Source organism: Hylaeus anthracinus, unplaced genomic scaffold, assembly GCF_026225885.1.
Source record: "Hylaeus anthracinus isolate JK02 unplaced genomic scaffold, UHH_iyHylAnth1.0_haploid 0, whole genome shotgun sequence".
Lineage (NCBI taxonomy): Eukaryota > Metazoa > Arthropoda > Insecta > Hymenoptera > Colletidae > Hylaeus > Hylaeus anthracinus.
Genome location: NW_026533254.1, coordinates 13,759,601 through 13,779,864, shown reverse-complemented (window position 1 = coordinate 13,779,864; position 20,264 = coordinate 13,759,601). Strand labels below are relative to the sequence as shown.

At 44.2% G+C, this 20,264-nt stretch overlaps 1 protein-coding gene across 1 annotated transcript in view; it reads left to right on the top strand.

Annotated features, from left to right (window-relative positions):
- Nucleotides 1-817: 817 nt before the first annotated feature.
- LOC128890270 (dopamine receptor 1) overlaps nucleotides 818-20,264 on the top strand; it is a 53,847-nt gene continuing 34,400 nt past the window's right edge. Inside the window, exon 1 of the mRNA XM_054148607.1 lies at nucleotides 818-866. Coding sequence (XP_054004582.1) covers nucleotides 852-866 — 15 coding nt within the window. The 5' untranslated portion in view covers nucleotides 818-851. The remainder of the gene's footprint in view (nucleotides 867-20,264) is intronic.

The window sequence follows — 20,264 nt, the reverse complement described above, 5'->3', positions numbered from 1 at the left end:
GAGCAGGAACGTCGCGGATAAAGCGATATACGCGATCTACTAACCCCGAGCAATCCGCAGTCGCGGCCACAAGGGGCTGTTTATACGTCGATTGGATATATCGAGGGTGTCGGTAGGGGAAATGGAATTAAACGAAGGCGGACTAACGATGCGCAAAGGTGTGTACGTATATAATTTTCCTGCGATCTCCGTCGAATACCAACGACCAAACGATTCGCGAACGACCTTACCGCGATGCTGTGTCTATCAGAGGGCGTGTTCCGCGCGTATTAATAAAACGAAAGTAAAAATAAAACAACGGTAAATAGCCAACAATAATCGATAGCACGAGCACCGACGCTCGAAACCGAGAGGCTCGCCGGATTCGTAATTGAAAGCTTTTTATGTACGTCGCGTGGTATTGTTTTCCGACAATAACCAAGTCAGAGATTCGCCCACAAAGGGGCCGACTTTTGTTTGCGCCGCTGACAAGCGAATGCAAAAATCCTCATTAGCGTTAGCGAAGGCAACGTCGAAACTAACGAGGATCGAGTAAATATTCTAAGAGTATAATCTGAAATGCGAAGAAGAGCCATCTCCGTGAACGAACGGGAAAAGTAGCAGCAAGATCAGCAGCAGCAGCAGCAGCAGCAGGTCGTTGCCGAGAACGTGGTGGACCGATTTCCCCGGTTTTTCGAGGAAAACAGGGCTAAGGAGAGGGTAGAATCGGGCAGAAAGGGGGTGGTGGATGCTGAGAGAGAGCGAGTCGGAGAGGGTTGGAAGGGAGAGGGTACGGGAGAGGGGCGAGAGGAGGCTGTGCTCGGGGTGCGGAAGAGTCAGTGCGCGGCGAGGCGCGCCAGCTGCCGCACGCCATGATTCTACCCCAGGTGAGCTACGAAGTTACCCAGAAACACCAGCACGCTCTCGAATCGTAACGGGAATCGCCGAAATTCGTGACTATACATATATATAAATATATATACATATATATATATATATACACAGACATATATGTGTATGCATACAATATTCCAAAATCGTCGTCTCTCTCACACCCCATCGTGCATGAGAACAAGTGTCGCGGCAAACAGTTTCTATCAATTTCTCCTTTACAATTATCCAAACACTTCAGCACGATATCAAGCATGACTCGTTCACTTTCCGTCTGTGTTTTCTTTTCCTCTTCTTTCCCCCTTTGATAACGCATTCCGGTGATCGTCGACCCGACCGTCGGAGCAGAGTCCGTTTGGTGTCGAGTGAAACTCTGGAACCAGGGGACGAATCGAGTGGCCGATCGAGGAATTCGCGCGAATCGATCCTGTGAGAAACGGGGGCCCCGAGTGCGCGTCGAAACCGAACCAGTGCCTCGCATAATATCCCCGAGAAATGGAAATTATCGATACACGAATCACGGGTAGAGAATTTTTCGTTGGAACTGCTCGAAGAGGACCACGAATTGGGATACAGTGGGATGCAGTTCGTTCCTTTAGAAACTTAACAGTGACTGAAAAATACTGGTTTCTCTTGTATTGAATAAAAACGCATTTATGTCAAAGAACGAAATGCGATTAGTGACGGGACGTCCGATTGTGAAGCAGAGTAGAGAGTCTCTCCTTGGAACTGGCGGTACGCAAACGGGACCCTCGAGGAAGACGAATCAAAGTCGAAGGAACGTAAACAGCGACGGGTCAGGCTGTCGTCATCCGAGTGCGCGACGCTACCCGTCCGATTGAACTTTTTTAACGACTCCTGTTGGCTCTTTACGCGCGAGCCCCTCCGCGCACGAAGAGAACAGGGAATGTTGTGACAACGCGCACCCTATTGGCTTCCGCGAGAGGAGAGCATAAAGTGATTTTACACTGTGCAAACAAACTTTATTTCACGTTTCACTTAACGCCCGGGCGCTTTGTTTGCCCGCGTAATTGATAGTCCGTCGATCGTGAATTAATCTTTTCCGGCGCGACGGAGCATGGGCTAACAGATTCGAGACCGATCGCTCTAACAAGACGTCCCGCGGTAACGATCAACGTTTTTGCAGTTTCCTTTGGAGCCACGCGCTGCGCCATCGGAGTGAGATATCGCTCCAAGCACGAGTGCATCCTCGGTCTCGAATACGCTAACCTTTCGCGGGGTTCGTTTTCCGATACGGATTGCTTATCGTTCCGCGGATCTCTGCGATTATTAGATTCGGTTTCCTCGCCAAATAACGTCGATCAACAGGTTACCCAGTGTTTCGACTGTTATCGCTCGAGTAGGACTAACTCTTTCCTTTCGTTTATAAACGATCGCGCGAAATAGATCGACGACTCGTGGCTGACCGTCCAACGCTAACAAGCACCTGCCATTCGACGATTCGAGCTTCAGATTCGTCTTACCGAGCTTGCGATATTAATGCGAAGAAGAGCTGAGTGCTGAAAACGAATATATGACGTCGGCGTCAGACATTCTCGACGTCGGCGTCGGCGGGAACTCAATTTCGTGGATGACAAAAAGGGAAGAGTTACGAAAGGCCGAGGCTATTGGCCAGAGCCGCGAGGATCTTACGGCTGCCAGAGCTCGAGGAACCCGAAGGAATCATCGTCCAGGAGCCGACAATATAGATCGTTGGCGAATCAACGATAACATATACATATTTCGACGATCGTCTCTAAATACCATGCAAGTGTTCCAAAGCTAATCTCCTTTCGATACAGTTTCCGAATCGTACGAGTTGCAGTGGACGTGAATTACACGGTGAAATTAATCTATTATTTATCAGTGAATACACGGTTAAAGTAATCGGTGCATATGTACAACAATGTTATCCATTCGCGTTCGCCAGAGATAATTTACATTCATTGTACAATCCGCTCCTCGCGACGTGTATATACCAAGGTATATTGTTAGGGGTAGGATGACATCGGTGATTAGGTACTAGGTCCTCGCGCTGGAAATTGTACCGCGCTGGGCAACATGGTTCGGAGATGTTATGGAGATTCCAACCGTTCGACGAAGGGACTCGGAGACTCGGGGTGAATAACAGCGAACGGGAAGCTAGTTATTCGACAAAAATCGTATTCGTACGGCCATCGAAGAATACTTTGCAGCACGAGTTTGTTTAGAGGCCGCTGCCAATGAAATTTAATCGCCTGTGCCACATTTACATTTCCAAGTCGTTTGCTTTTCACGGGGCCGGTGGCAAGGCCTTGAATTCTTCTCTGCTCGAACGGTTTGCGTTACACGCCGACACTCTGATGTTCTGGGGAAAGTTCAAAGACTACAAATCTCGTCCATTTTTTTTTTTTTTTATTTTTTTATTTCTGCAGGATGCGACATTCGTTCGAGTTCTCGTCTCGACGAGCGACACCCCATCGGTTCATAAACTTCTTCGAACCTGGCGGAAATAGTCCTCGATTGGATCGAGACCGATGAAAAGTTTAATAGTTTCGACTCCTCTTGACGTACACCTCCAACTTTATCGCGCCTACGAATCCGTCTGCGTGGCGAGAAGTTTCGTGGTGTAGTCGAGGAGTCAATCCTGGATTGTTCATAAAGTACAGAGGAAAGTACCACGTCGACGGAACGAAAATGTTTTCAAGGGTGTAACGACGACCGAGCCTCCGAGCCTTCCAAGAGGGTGAAGACCTATCCCTATTACACCCACTTTGCTTGACGAGAAGAACAAATTCGCGAAGCTCGAGATACCCAGTGTCGACGAGAATTTGTCCAACGACGGAAGGGAAAATGCAACACGTTACAGGATAGCAGTCTCTTTCGGCGGTAGTACTCGTAAGTCTGACTTCGAGACGTAGAATTCCAAGTAGACGACGATTTTTCCGATAGCAGGAAGGAGAAATGGAAACGCGTATCCGGTAGCTTTAACTTTCATAGTATTATTCGGAAGTCTGGCTTCGATATCGAGATATCCTTAATCGAACGAGAGGTCGAATGACACAACGGAGGAAAGAAGGAGTGGTTTCGTCGAACGATTCGCGTGAAACGAAAGTCCCCGTTGCCGAGGAAAACGTTGCTCGATTTAAACTGGACGGTTTTGATGGAGTCGATTTGATCTGGTTCTCGAGGACGACGAACGGTGAATGGAATTCAAAAAGAAAATCCCGGTACGATTGGAACGAAAATCGAGACGCGGTTCGAGTGCAGTTTCCGATTTTCGTCGATGCGTTGAAAAAAAGGATTCTTTATGTTCCGCGTCGGCGAAATCCTTCTGTAGTGGGCAATCGTAGTCGAGAAAGGAATGCGCGGTCTCTATCGATCGCGTATCGATCGCGAACCACAAAATTTAAGGGGATAGGACCAAGAGACGTGCCTGAAACTAAAGTAATTTTTGGAATATTCTTTATCGTGATAGGTTCTAGAAAATGTTTATCCGATATCTACAAGTGAATCCTCTAATTCCTGTGTTATCGACGTTGGTCGATGCTGGCGATTAGAAACGGCGTTTCGGCATTCGATGACCCGAGGTATATCCGCCCTTGATGCTTCTTCGGAACAAAAGTCGAGTCCTCCCTATCTAATTCTGATCGAAACAATTTCGAGGATGCCCGGAGAGGGCTATAAAGCTAACCGAGCAAACTCCATTTTCTCAAAGCTGGAACCTCTAAGGGGGTCCGAATTCCGAATGCCGAGAGGCGTGACTTTCGTTCCTTATCCGAGGGTAGGAAACAATCTCTTTGTAATTACAAAGCAGCTCTCCGATACTTTTTATACAGCTGACTCTGGAAAGGTTAAGCCTCCTAGGCATCCGAATCGGGTTTGATTTTCTAAGGATTTACCAGGAGGTCGTTTCACTTTTCCTCTTCGTCCCTTTCTCCTCGGCGTTAACGCAACCGAGAACAATAGCATTCAAGCGTTTTTTTTGCCAGTCCACGCAACGCGTACCTTTTGTTACGGAGGCGTACCGAGTGTACCAATGTACGCGGACCTTTTGTTTCGAGTTCTACCAAGCTTTGATCGATGCGGCAACGTGCGTGCGTAACTCGTACACGTTCACGCCTTCCCCAACAAATTAATAGCGGATGGGATGTATCGGGAGGGGTGAGCAGGAAATAGGATTACTCTCGACTCCTTGCGGCCTCCTGTGTCGTTAAATTTACAAGGAGTGCGAAGTCCTACCGGCGAATAATTTAACTCGCGATGCTCTGGACTAACTTGCAAAGTGGAAAGTTTGGCGACGGAAAACAACCGACACGACGGAAAGGCTCAGAAATGAATATATAGATTGCAAAATTGGTTGTTCGTTGATCCAGGGAGGCAACTTGGGATGGACTTTCTCGAGAAATATCGCGCGTAAATTTTAGAGCGACGCGTAATACAAACATAAACGTGTAACGAGGTTTTCAACGGTGGCGGATCCGAGAGGATCGGCCACCATTTCGTGAACGACCTGTAACACCACTTATCCGATATAACCTGATAGATTATCTGTCTGGGCAGCGATTGCACGCAAACTACTTCCGGTTAGCAGAGCAGAGGGCTCGCGGACGTCCGCGCCTGTTGCGCGTTAACGCCGCAACTTTGCTGTCCATTACCTGGGAATGATAAGCCAACAACGCTGACGAGTTCGCTCGTTAACGCAGGATATTATTTCGATGATAAACGCGAAGGAGAAGATTTATTTCGTGAACGTTGCTTTCTTTCTAAATTCCAAAAAATAGAGACACTCGAAGACGGTCTCCCGTATTCCGGTGAATTCCAGTGATCGAATTTTCCGCGTTGCCGTGTACTTACACCAGGTTTCCGTTTCCAATTGTCTTCCTTTGTTCAAACTCCCTCTTCGCCTTTCCATTTTCCTCTCTCTCCTAATTTCAGCGTTTTGTCCCGCTTTCTCTTTAAGTCTCCGTTAATTTCGATCCTCCTCCTTGTCCTGTGCCATTCTACCCACCCGCTCCCAAAACTCTCGGTGTTTGGATTAAATTTAGGTTGAATCTGGGTTAGATTCTCGTCGCGAGTCTATCCTTGGTTCCCGGTTCGTCTAATACAGTACGTATTCGTCCATTGGTCCATTTATCCTTCGCTTCCTCGAGCGCGCTGCTCGACTTCATGACGTACTTTCATTCGTGGTTTTTCATTTTTGAATTCGTCGGAAAATTCGTGGAAGCTTCGCTAGAAGCGAATTTGGTCGCGACACCGAAAGTCGATCGACCCTTCTCGCGGACGCTCTAATTTTCCGATTACAAGTTAACTCCCATCCGAGAGAATTAATAAACAATCCACGCTCGCCACGGCGTCAGATCGATCTCGGATTACTAGGAGTATAACCAGTGTTAAGACCGACGAATTTCTGTCTGAGTGTATAAGCCGTACAAAGCTGGCTAGGTATCGAATTCCCACAACGGTTAATCCTAATTAATTCTTAATGTGGCTACTCGAAAACTTTTCGATCGAATTACCGTCGGTCGTTGAAATTGTGCAACGTTTCCGTTCGCAATTCCACTCGGCATCCTCTCGTGAAAAATTCAAGGATACTTCGAGCCAGGAAAAAATTCGATCCACTTAATTAATCGGAGGTTCCGTTTATGAAAGAGTCAATAGTTTATCCGATGTACCGCTATCGCTTAAAGAATTTATCACGACGAACCGGCAGACCAATTTTACGACAAATTATTTTATTATTTACCGTCTACAAAAAGAATCTATTCGATTTCGTTCAATTAATTTATATCGTATATCTTGGTCGCCTAAATACTCGGCTTGCCAACGTTGCAGAATTTTCGTGACATTTAACCCTGCTTCACTTTGTAATTTTGGAAACTTGATCGACCGCAATTCCGTAGACAGCGTCTGTCGATAAGGCTTCGTTGACTGCTCCATGCTGCTCTGCAGGATCTTTCCAGCGCGCTCGGAACAAACTATGTCGTTAAACTTGCACGTGTATGTTTGTAGCGAGAAACTTATCACCAAAAAATAAAGAGAACTATTAGGATTCAAGATCCTTGGTTCCAACTAAAAAAATCACTGATTTATTCGAGCAACAACTTGCGACCGAATTTAACGTCATCTTCGAACACCGCAATTTTTATTTCGCGATATTGCACGATTCGACGCAATTGTGTCTAAGAAAATGTTGGCTGGTAAACTTCATCAATAAGTCGAACGTAAGAGGAAAGGGGAGAAAGGAATACAGGGGATCGGGAGACATTTAACCCAGTTGGATGACACATTGGTTCGAGTCGTGGAAGCGGCGCGCTGAGATGGATGGCACATTTTATACCCCGGGGAAACAAAACCTTTCGGAACTAACTCGACTTAAGTTGAGTTGTAACGTGTCATTTTCTGAAATTAAATTTCGCGACTGAAATCACCGGCAGCACTTCGAGTTGTCAATTTATTCTATTCTATTAACACAGTTCCTGAACTAACTCGGCTCGAAATACGCGTGATTATACGTGCAGCTCAAGAGAGTATACTTTACGATGTTTCGTCCTCGCTATGCTTCGTTCCGGTATTAAAGTTTCATTAAAATCACGGTTAGCACTTGGACGGCGTCGATTGATTCCGATGGCGTTCAAAGCTTCTAATCGCGGTGGCCTGCGGTTAAATCGATGAATCTACGATCGGAAATGAAAGGATCGCATTCAAGATAGCTATCGAGTCCGCTAACTAAAGCCTGCTGGTTACACACTGTTCTGTGTACACTAATACCAAGTGCAAGCCGTTCTACTGGACCGTATCGTTCGCCGCCATCATTGATACCATTGAGAACCCCATCAATCGAGACCCCTCGATAGATCCCCTTTGTTAGTCTTTGTGTCGCGACGATCATTCTCCGATCGAGGATCCTTTTAGCCCTATGTTTACCGACCCGGAACACGATTACTCGCCTAACAATTTTGCGCTGTTCGATTTCTTCCATGTCCTACGAGTTCCGATCGTCGAAAACAATTACAATAAAGTATCCGTAAATGCACAAGCTCGGGACTGACCTTGTGCGTTTATCGTAGAGTTCGTATATTCTTTGTTGTTGCACTTGTGAGAAACGCGTAAGCGCGAGGGGACAGGAGATGCCATCGCACTTGTAAACGAAACGATCGCTAAGACTCTTATCGAAACTCGTCCCGAGAAAACAGAGAGACGACTTTAGCGATTGGATAACGTTTCTCGATACATATTATATTTGTTCCGCGACATCGTTTTTCCCCGCCTACTTCGGTGCAGTGTTATTCTTCCCGTTGTACAATGAAATAGCAAGTTGCATTGAAAAACCTACTCTCCGATCGGTTGAAACACCGACGCGCGATGGTTTCATCTTTGAATACCTTTCATCTTCCGTTCGATCGAACGACAAAGGGAAAGAAATAACTCAGTGTCGTCACGGCATCGATAATTCTTACAAATTCACTGTTGTTCTACGCGATTCCTGTATTCCACGGTACAATAGCCTCTTCCATCCGTTTTCCCGCCGCTTCTTCGAAACTCGAGTCGAGCTCGTCTTCCTCTCTTTTTCTCCTTTCATGCCAACTTAATGGCCTCCGTGAGCTGAATGCTTTGCAACCAGGCCGGAGGTCAGCACTCGAGTCCGTGTAATTTGCGCTACTCGCGAATTGGGTATCGAAATCCATTGAATCGTCGATATCGTTTCAATCGGTGAAATGAATGCACCAGATAGGGTTCTCGTTAACTTTTTGCGGCGCGAGAATTCGAGTACCTTTTTTCAAACCTTTCATGCGCCGGGAGATTCGAAAATAACGAAAACGGAAAACCACGGGAAAATATACTCCGGCAACGTGGCGCGAATATGAATAAATTTAATTAATAAAATTGTGCAAATGCCGTTCGTTTTGTGGTATCGTTAACAGAGTTCAAAATTCGCCCTGTAATAATCGATCAAATAAAGGCAAACTGGTAGCTTGATATTACATGTAACGTTTGAAAAGTGCTTTCATTTAATCTACAAACTTTTATCCCCTTTCTGTACATTCGTACGATTATTCCAACGTAGCGCGTGTCGCGTCGAAACTTCAAAGGTCTATGCAGCTCGTATCCTGTCGATTTTTTAGTCCCGTTCCGTTTGTTCTACTTTTTTCCCCCAATGAGCTCCAACGGCAATCAGCGCCGAACTCACCCTCCGTCCTTATTTTTCACCGAGTTTTTCAAAATTAGGGAACCTCGACATCGTTCGCTCTCGATCCATCGCCAATAAGCGCTGCCGCGCAGCTTTTATAACGAACTGCAATCCCGGCGTGCAATTAACCATTAATTTATGATGTCCAATTACGGCTGCGTTTCCCGCGGAAAGCTTCGCTGTATTTTGATCGTCTCATCTCCAGAGAGTTTCACCCCCATTCCCGTGCTCGGGCAGAGAACAAAAACGAAACGCGAGGAAACACGCGACAGGGAAATTCTTAACGGGCTATTTTCTAGTCCGGCCATGGTAGACGGCTAAGCCACTTTTAGAATTTTATACAATGGTTAGAACGTGGAACGGCGACTATAACGATTGACCTGAATTCATATTATGTGGCATGAATCGCAATAGATAAACCGCGACTTGTATGATTTTGGAAGTTGTATCGTTGCAGAAGTTCGACCGGTTCACTTTTACACCGCGCTTCTTGCGTTGCTGTTTTTCGCTCCGCAGTTCTATTTGTATTCATTCGCGGGATGCACTCCGCGACACACAAAGAATGAGAAATGTGGGAAAACGAGTAAAGGAAAAGGAAGAGAAAAATGAAGTTTTAGAAAGTCACGCTGTTGACACCTTCGCACCTTGGCTGTAAAATACTTACAGTCGCGTTATTTTGATGAGTTTTGATGAAATCTTAACCCTCGAATGCCCCAAGTTTCGAATCGAATTGTAATTGGTTTGTTCACTTGCAATTGGTTTGTCTTTAATATTTAGCTGTATGTATGTTACCATTGCGTAATGTTCATTTCAACAAAAGTTAAGAAAATAAACGTCAACTGACACAATTGCTCAAATAATAAGTACATTGATATTTTTCTAAAATTTCATTTCGAAAATCATGCTTCCAAGGATTAAGGAATATAATAAGAAGAAAGCTCCAAAGAAAATTGATTCTACCACAGTGATGGAGTCTTAAATTCAGCTGTAGCGCGATGGATCGTCGATACCAAGGATTATAATACTTTCGTTGATTTAGACGTGAAACGGAGCAATATGTTAATCTTAGCAGGGTTCCTGGTGCATGAAGTCGCGCACGAATTTTCGTAGTCGAACTAGGAGTGAGCTGTCCGCCAAGATATTTATTGGTACCGCAAAATCAGGATCCAATCTGGCCGTAAATCGGCGTTGACGTACCCCCGACCGAATTGATACGACTCTCGGGGCGATCGACGGACCGGGAATTCCAGCGATAGAGCAGCGAAGGTTTCGAATCGAATCGTTGGTGAATTTCCCCAATGATTCGTCGCTTTTCTGTCCCTCTTTTTCTCGTCAGATTGCAATCAGGATAAACGGGATTTAATTACGCCCGCCGGGTAGTCCGGAACTCTTTCATTTTTTATCGTCCGCCGGGTGCAACAGTGCTCAGCTCGTCCACGGTGTTCCTCTATGCCGAGACCCGTTTACAACGGAAATTTGTTTCGTCCCGTTGGAACAATTTTTTCCTTGGCGCTTCTTTTTCGTCCACTTTCACCCGATTCCACGCAAAGTCGATCGGTTATTAGCCTCCCTATCGCATCTAAAGAACCATTAAAACATTGTCTACCGTACCTTTATCGATTCTCCTCCTGAACTGCTACCAATAATTTCCAAACCCTTATTGCGTTAATTTTATTACCCTTTAGAGTATCACGGATAATGTATTATCGCGCGAGTGTTCACCCAGCCATACAGAAAAGCTTAATTTTAATTGATGTATCAACATCAATTTTCGGATCCTTTTCGAGAATCGTATTAATTTGCAAATTATAACCGAAACGTTGAATATTAATTTGCGTACGGCAATTATTCAAACACGTAATAATCACGAGCGTAAAGTAAATATATTTTATATACCTCATTTTCGTAAAAGCATGAATAACGTTCTCGTCTATTTGCGCGTCAAAGTTGATCTATCAATAAAAGTACAAATTCGGACACGTGTTGTACGACACGTCCCGACGGACTAATTTCGAACAATGAAAACGGAAAAACCATTTTTCCTTTCGTTTTTTCCGTTTTCAATGTTCTGGATTAGCCTACCGGAACAAGTCGCGAGCACGCGGTGGAATTTATCGCTCTAACGCGCGACAAAAGGAATTCCTCGTCTTAAAATTCAAAGAAAAAAAAGAAAAATATACATGTCGAATCGAGTAACCTCCTCCTTTTCGAAGTCGGTTAAAAATGAACGCGATGATAAATATTTATTACAACTTCACAAAAATAAAATCAAAGCTTCTTTCACGTTAACAATTATCACGATTTCCGACGCAAAATGAACCGAGTCGTTCATTTTAAAACAAGGGAAAACATAAAGTAGTCTGCTTTTAACGAAACACACCGTATAAAGATGCTTCCCGAAGGTTGTTTCACCAGGATCAAATCAGAGTTCCCACCGCGAAAGAAACGTTTGTTACGTTTCTCGCCGCTCGTCGATATTTTATTCGGACCCCCGACTATAACAGTAAAACGATATTAGATCCTAAAACAACGTCCGATAGCGTCCGTCGAAAGAAGATCTAGCTGGCCTTTTCGTAGCGGTCTCGTCTCCCTTTTCCCGACGAAGCGTCAGGCCGATCGTGTTCGTGGATTACGCGAGACCGACCTGAAAACCGTATTTTCGGATACGACTTCACTTCGATATTTCTCGTTTCTGTTTCCGTTGCAGCCAGCGCGCACGACCGCACGTTCCCGGGCGCTCGACTTTTACGAACTTCGAGTCTGATTAAAAGTCAATCCGACACGTCGGCTACGTCTTTGTTTTCCGAATTACAGCCCTCGCGGGGCGTGGTTGCTCATTTTACCTTGGCAGGTGTTTCCGTTTTTCTGGCTGGCTCTTCGGGAGACGGACGTTTCCGTGCTACTTTCCAAAATAATTGGTATCGATTGGTTGTCCGCGTTAGTTCAACCCCCTGAAGCGATGCTTTATTATAAGGATTATATCAATAGTCTTCGAGTCGACACCGTCGAGCTGTTTTAATTTCGACCAAAACTGGAGTTTCCTCGATGAATCGCAATTACTCGGGCACTGGTTCCGAGCAAGTTTGTTTAACGATCGGAACCAGCGACAGGATGCCTCCGGTTCCCTGATCTAGATAATATTTTAACTATCCCGGGAAGTCGGCAACTTTCCGACGGTTGTCCCGAAAGCACAAGATAACATCCTGTGGCATTATTTCCGGCGCCCGGGTCTCGCGAGCTTTCATCCTGAATTTTACCGTATCTTCCGTACTCATTATCATCTTAACGCTGACTTTGTTGGGATTCTCGCAACTCTCGGATCTACTCCAATAATTCTCGCACCGAGAATTGTCGCGCGTTAATTCGAATCGAATGGATTTCTTTGCGAAAACGGCTGATAACGTGTTCGAGATACTTTCGCAGTCGTCGTTCGTCGCGTCGAGTATGACTATGTACAGGACGTCCCAGAATTAGTGTAAGAACCAGAAATGTGGGGTAGCTGAGACGATTCTGAATCACAATTTCCTTTGCAAAAATTTCGGATGGTGCTTCGCTTTTTAATTATTGACGAGAGATCACCGACCAATTACAGCACGATGGCTGGCTGGTGGTTTCTCGTTAATAATTCAAAAACGAAGCACCATCCGACATTCTTGTTAGGTACCGTCCATTTCCGGTTCTTACACTAATTCTAGGACACCCTGTATAATGGAGATATTTAGGAGATCTCGTATTAACGATCCATCCCGGGCCTGAAAAAGGGCTCGTGCGAAGAGAATGGACGCGTTGTATAATGAAAAAGCTCGTCAGCCGTGTCTCTGCTATTTGTTTTTGTTCGGAAAAATCGATGAACAAGGAATAGCTTTCCCCTGGGTTATGTATCCTACCGATATAATTAACTTATGTATATCAAGAAATGGAAAGCGAGCGGTGCGCGTGGATTACGATAAATTATGCTAACGCGCCCGCCATCCTAATATTTCGTGGAACCACACGTGCAATTTGCATTTCGATCTAATTACCATTCGATTTGCCTGGAAGCGCATTTCCGTGATGCCTTCTCGCACCCGTGTGCCATAACCATCGGGAAATACGGCTCTCCCCTATTAGAACTCGTAAAATAAAATTTCTCGTTTCGAACAGACCGTTTTCGACGTTGATTCGCGCGGATTTACATAAACGGATTTTCATAATTCCGAGGGGTTGGAAACGGTGGCTTTATCCAACATATTAACGGTAATTGTAAGGTTTGCCTGGTTGCTGGAAATAATAAATGAAGTTGCTCACGGTTCTCGGACCGTGAAGCTTATTCGGTATACGAAAATGAATTAACAAATATGAACGCCACGTGTGTTCGCCTCTAATGATCGGTGTCGACACGAGTATCGGTTTTAATATCGGTAAAATAATAGTACCCATTGCGACACGCCACGTGTTGGCAAAGCGCGAGCCTCGGTTCGAGGCAAGTTCGACGCGTCTGTTGCGAACGGTTTTCGAAGAACCACAAATTTTCGAAACCGCCGGGGACTCCGGATGGTCGTCGTATCGCTCGGATAACCGTTCTCACCCAAGATTCTCTCGACGATGAGAAACGATTGGAACGCGTCGATGGAGACCGGACGTCTCTCTGGATTTATAGAGGAAAGTTGGAGATAAAGAGGTAACCGTGACACGACGAGAACGACACCGACAGCGTGCTACAATTCCGGCCGATAATCTCGTTAACGGCGTTCGCGAGTAGAATTCACAAGGTCCCTTCAAAACGGAAAACGTTTACGGAGCACGAAACGAGCAATTTCGTCGGAAAATGAACGAGAATGATGTGCCTCCGGTACCGAAATCGTCTCTGCGACTAATACGGGCCGATTTACAAGCCTCGCATAAAATCGTGTCAGTTTATTGGGAGAACCATTTCCGATGCCGAAACTCCGATAAAACGTTTATCGAATGGTTCCTTCTGCAGCCGGGAGTTCCGCATTCAATAACGTTATCGAGTAATCCACTGTTTCGCAGAGCAGCGGGTACAAGTAGAAATACCGAGCGATGGACGGACGCGTCGACAAAGTCGAGAGTAATAGTGTAACGTTGAGGAGAAATTGAATATCACGTTCTTAAAAATTGTTGGAGTTTTGCGAGAATAAACTAGTAGAATTTCAAGGCTTCGCTGTGCCTTCGTTCGAGACCTTCCGATCGATGTTTATGTCGAACTCAACTGTTTCGGTCGTTATTGTCGCGCAGAGGACTGAATTATTCTCTGTTTCTAAAATATATTGCCTCTGTGGAGGACACGAGACCGGAGTGTTTTATTTGCCGAAATATTCAACAGAAATATAAAGTAGAGGCATTGGCGATCCAAGTTCGAAGACCTAGAAAGTACTTCAAAGTTGACTTTCTCTGAATTTCTCCAATGTCTGTTTATCTGTCGACTCGTATGCCCCTCGTATGATTGCTCACTCGGAGCGAAACAGTAAAAAGGGCATTCCTGTTTTGCGTCCGTCGTCCAAATAACAAGTTTCAAATACCGTACTAAAGATAAACAGCTCTTGATAAAATTCATTTTTGTAAGTGGTCCCTTTATGAAATTCTATAGCAATCCGTTTAAATGCATACGGTCAGTCCCATCAATATTCTTACCCTCTAGGTCTATTAAAAAAATCTGTTTAAATTAAATGGTAGGTTTGATGTTGCCAAGTTTATGTTTGTATAAATACGTTGATTTATCAGGATGAATCAAAAGTTCATGAGTTTTTTACGTTGTTTCAGTTTCTGCAATTTTTGGAAGTCATTAAAATTACATTATATGCAAGTGTTATATATCATTTTGTAGCTTTCGAAAAACTCTTTCATATTTAATTATTAGCTACATTAATTTATTAAAAATACGATATTACTTTGCGAACTACCCGATATATTTCACGATGAAGCAATGAAAGCGTTATTCGATACACAGAGTTATCATTCGTGATTTGTCGTCGATACAAAATTCCAGCTATGATTGCTGGTAGTCGAAAGTGCGCAGGAAGACCAAGGGGAAACAATTGATAGGTACGAAAGGTCAGCATATGGGCGAATGATAATGCTAGGGCGTGATGGACCGTGCGCGTGCACGACGTTAAATTAAATTGGAAAGGTTCAGCGGTGACCGTTGTAATTCTCACGGTCTCACGGTTTTATTCGACGAATTTATTGGCCGCCGCTTGCAGAGCGACCGCTTTGTTTCAGATACTTCTCTCCCCATTCCCCGTTCGCACAGTTTCCCCCGAGAATGGTCGTTACAGCGACCGATTTGATTCCGTTGAATTCGTTATCAACCACTTCTTGTTTGCTACCTAGCGACCGCTTTAATTACAACTGTTTCCATGCTTAACGCAACTCCTCGTGCTTAAGAAATATTAATATATTCTTCATCGAGTACTAGCGAACGCGATTGCTCGAGTATGCAAGACCCAAGTTTTTCTATCGCATATGCGTTTCCAAGGAAACGTACTCTAGAAAAAGAACCTCTGATCTTCTCGTACCGACGTTGAATAAATCGCTCGAGTGGGAGCACGGATCTTTGCCTGAGATAATAAATTCGTAATCGAGGCAGAACTCTAGCTTCCGGCACAACTTGAGAAATTTGTCTTTCGAGGAAACATCGGATCTGCATTCTCGACGAGGAAGCTCTCTTTATTTCGATTACTTCGGGTGGATATCGCGAATAAAAGAAGTGGATCTTCGAGGCTTCCAGCGAGTCTAAACGATCGCCAATTATTACGAGGAGGAACGAACTAAGTTTCTCGAACTAACTTTCGATCGGTGCGCACAATCTGCGTTCGGTCCAGGAGAGGGGTGGGCTGGCAAAAAGGAGAGAGCTGGACAGAAAGAGCCGCGAAACCGTAAAAACGTCAGAGCGAAATTTCAATTCCACGGTACCGTAGACGCGCTGGCCTTTATTCGGTCACTCCGTCGACCAGCGAAAAGAATTAGAGGACCTACCGAATTGATTGGATATACCACCTTTCGGACCGAGAAAAATGATACCTGAATGCTATCCTCCGACGATACCAAGAGCATCGAGCAACCATTCTCCCTTCTCATTAATGTAGCATCGGGAGAATGAGAAAGAGAAATTGACCGGCAGGTCAGAAAAACCGTTAGCCTTGACTCGGTGGAAAACCCCATGAGTTAGGCCCAGCGACGCGAGGTCCTCTCGAGAAAAGAAAGGTGCGAATAGGCGATGGCAAAACACGACCATATTTGGTCATGTACGTGACCGAAGACAGTTTGCGTGGTGGGAAAATGCGAGCCTTTAAGAAGGGATGTTTCGGCCAAACGGGCAGATTTTGGAAGCGGACGAGTCGAGGTCGAGTCGCGACCGGAGCTGTTTTAATTGTTTTAGTCGAAGAGTCGGGTTTTACCAAATATTTTAGTTTAATTAGTTCTTAGTTTCCTATATTTTTCATCTAGTATATAAAATAAAATCATCCTACATTAATGGAAGATAATTCGCGAACTGTATCGATCTCCGGCGCCTATAAATTATGCCTGAACAATGCGATCGAGGGGCGAAATCGACGCAAGATCAATTACTCGGCCGAGGTTATTCGAATATACTTGCGCAGAACAAACTTTCGGTTTTAATTGCGCGGCTGCAGATGAGACGAAATCGAGCGGAGATATCGGAAAAATTGAACGGGATCAACGGAGGAAAAGAACGCTATACAGCACTCTCGGCTTAATTAACTATCGCAAATTTACTCGCGAAAATTTTGATAAACGAACAAAACGTTGGATCCACGAATGGAGGAAGCGAGAGTTTCAGGGAGAAAGCAATTTAATCTATAGACGTATTGGACGAGGCGTTGATTTACCATGGTGAAATTTATACAGTGTAAATACCAACTTTTAGAATTCTATCGCGCGCCCGAACATTTTTCCTGCTTCGAACGCATGAAATTAATTTTTAAATAAACTTTTTAAATAAGATTGATATCACAGCGAGTCAGAATTGGCAATTCTAACTTCGAAATTAATTAAAAACGTAGAATATTTGATGCGTAGAGGGTAAGCGGATACCTTTCACAAATAATTGTATTCGTACCGCTGCGGACGGGAGATACAATGATGAAAATAATTCGTCTATTTTTCGTGCTACCGCGGTAAAAGCCGGTCCCTGAATTATTTTATAAATGTGGAGAAAATAATACGGGCAAAACACGGTCTGCTATTACGATGAAATAACTCTCGCGAAAAGTCCTGAACGCAATGTTTTCCGTGTAATTCAAAAACTCTTTGGAACGATTCCTGACGGGACAATCGAAATTTAACAAATTGGCATCGCAGCGTCAACTCGCATATTCGTAAAACAAACATCGCCGGCCAAATGACTGCGACACGGATACGTGTTCATTAAAGAGTTCGCGGTAAACATTGGCTTGCCAGTTGAGGATGGATTTACGCGGCGGATTCGTTTTATTTTCGCGGGGCTAATTAGCACTGGAATGCGAATTCGTTGGAATTTTTGCCGTCGAAGCCCTGTTCGTGACACCACGAATTCGATATAATTAATTTAATTAAAGAGCTTCGTTACGGTTGAACGAAAACTATCGGATTCTTCCAATTTTCGAGGAATTCCAAATTTCCTCCAAAATACCCTCCGAAGTTTCATCCCGAATATTACCTTGAAAGTTATCGGAGATGCAATGAAATTACCTAAGCAATTTCTTCGTAGAAGTTTCACCGAAGTATCTTTTATTTTTATTTTTGGGAGGGAACACGTCGTGTCTTTTATTAGAATTAGAATCGTAAACATAATATATTATAAGCATTGCACCATTGATGTAGGAAAATTCATAAGCGTTCCAGCGCGAGATATTTGCGTAGAAAAAAACATGGGCCCTCAACGATAATTAATTAATCAGCGTCCAGCGATGAATGGCGCATGGCAAAAAACATGTCGTTCGTGGTAGAGGAACAACGTGGGTAAAATAATATCAACTTACCAGGATACTCGAACACGGGGCTGCCATCGATTCCGAAACGACGGTGATTACGCTACGAATGATAGACAAATAATTAGCCTAACGTCGACGTTTCGATAACAATCCATCTCTCGCATCAGTCATCGTTAGTACTCGCGTTCGTTGATCCTCTTCCCAACGATATCTGTGTTACGTGTTCTCCTCGAAGATCGCAGTATCAACCTGGAAAAACGTTTCGTTAACGATAATAAATTACGATACGTCCGAAAAAAATTTGCGGATAACCGCGAGCACGCGGCAATCGATAGATTTTCATCGCGGCGACGCGCGTTCCCATAAATTTCATCCCTGAATTACTCTATTTAACTCGAACCAACTTTATGCCGTTTAATTAAACGACGTACAACGAGACTAACGACAGCAAGGTCGAAAGTCCATTGTTTTCTAAACGCGATGTCCGCGTACATGCACGCGTTTAATGATAATGCAGTTTTGCATATAAATTATTGCTTTTAACACGCCGCGAGAATGGAGTTCTGTATGCAAGGTGATTAATTAGGAAATTTCTCTGGCCGATAGTCAACATCGAAATAAGCGCATGCCAATATGTATTACGTCGACGTTGAACCATCGTCAAACAACCGCGTTAACGCGTAAGAATTTAGATAGTCTACCTCGATATTATTATCGCTCTTTCATAAGAACGATACAAAGTTTCTTTCTACCTAACGCAAAATGGATGGCATGATCTTTTGATTCCACGCACCCACTTTACTTTTTTACAAGAAAAATTCTTACGTGCCTACAGTTAAAGTACGATATTAGCGTAGAATGGTATTTAAGAAAATTCGCCTCCCTCTAAACGATTGTAATTCCTCGTAAAGAAAAAGGGTTTATCGCGAACCGATTAGTTTCGCGCTAATAAGCGACTCGTTAGCGTTTACTCGGACGTTAACGAATACGCAGGGCGTAACACGCTAACGTGCCGCTTATTCAATTTTCATCCAGAATATCTCGTTTGATTTAGTAAAAATACACGGCGTTGGAAACAAACTCATTTATCCGCGTTCCAATCTTATTAACAAGCTGACTCAATGATTTTCTTATTCCAATTAAACGTTCCAATTAGCAATTACGACGAACCAACTAGCTTTCCTCCTTTATTAAAATCGTGTTTCGCAGGATACGCGGGAAAGAACTTTTGATATCGAAAGATGAAATCGAAATTCTGTTCGATCAAAGAATTATCGCGAGAAACTTTTGTTCATTCAACGAGATTAGGATATCATCTCTGCGAATAACTCGACCACGGCGCTGCTTTACGCAAAACAAATGGGAGGACATAATTCTCGAATATCCATCACGCCAAAGCCCCCGTTATCGCGGCAGACGGTATTAATTTTATCACCGGTACGTGGCAAGCATTCCGAATAAGTTGTTCCAGTTAATCGAAAACTTAAGCTGCTTTCCAAAGGGCGTACCGAAAGTTTCCTCGAGTCCAGTAATATTTGATGGCGCTTCGTAAAAGCTCGATTTCAAAATAGAAAGCAAAGGTAACTCGATCGCTTTTAAGCCAGCTAAACCGAGAGCGCTTGGAAATTCTCGTAATTTGTAGTTCCAAAAGATTAAACTTAGACGCGCATTGGGTCATCCAGGTATTAATACACCTTTTTCGATAGATATTCGAGAAGACAAAAGGATTCCTTGGACCATAAAAAGAGCGTCGAATACAAGTCGTTCGATAGATTAGGTCGACCGCACACGGGCGTAACCGATCAGTTTCAAACCACTCTGAAACTAGTTGCATGCGACCGTGGATCCAATTCTTTAGTAGGTAAAACAAAGAGCGCAAACGGTTTGCAACACTAATTTCGTATTGGTTGCGCCGTGTGCGATCGGCTTTGTACAAGAAGAACAAAAGCCAAAAGCAATGTACGCCAAGTTTCAAGTCTGTACTTCGATTTCGGATGTATACATTTATTCTTACATCTAAAGGAACTATTTTCAATTCGCAGCCGATTAACTCGCGACGATGGATCGTTCGCGAGTAATACCGATTAACAGGTCTTACCACGAGGAGATTGCTGCGAGCGGAGGCCCGTGAGAAAAATAAAAGGAATCAAAGTTCCTCCGATCTCCTCCTGTACAACCTTAGAAACTAAGTACGCGAAGAAGGAAATAGAAGGAAACAAAGCTCCTTTGATTTTCTAGTCTGACTCTGCCTAGCAATTATTGAAAATTTCCGTGTCATTCCTTTACTC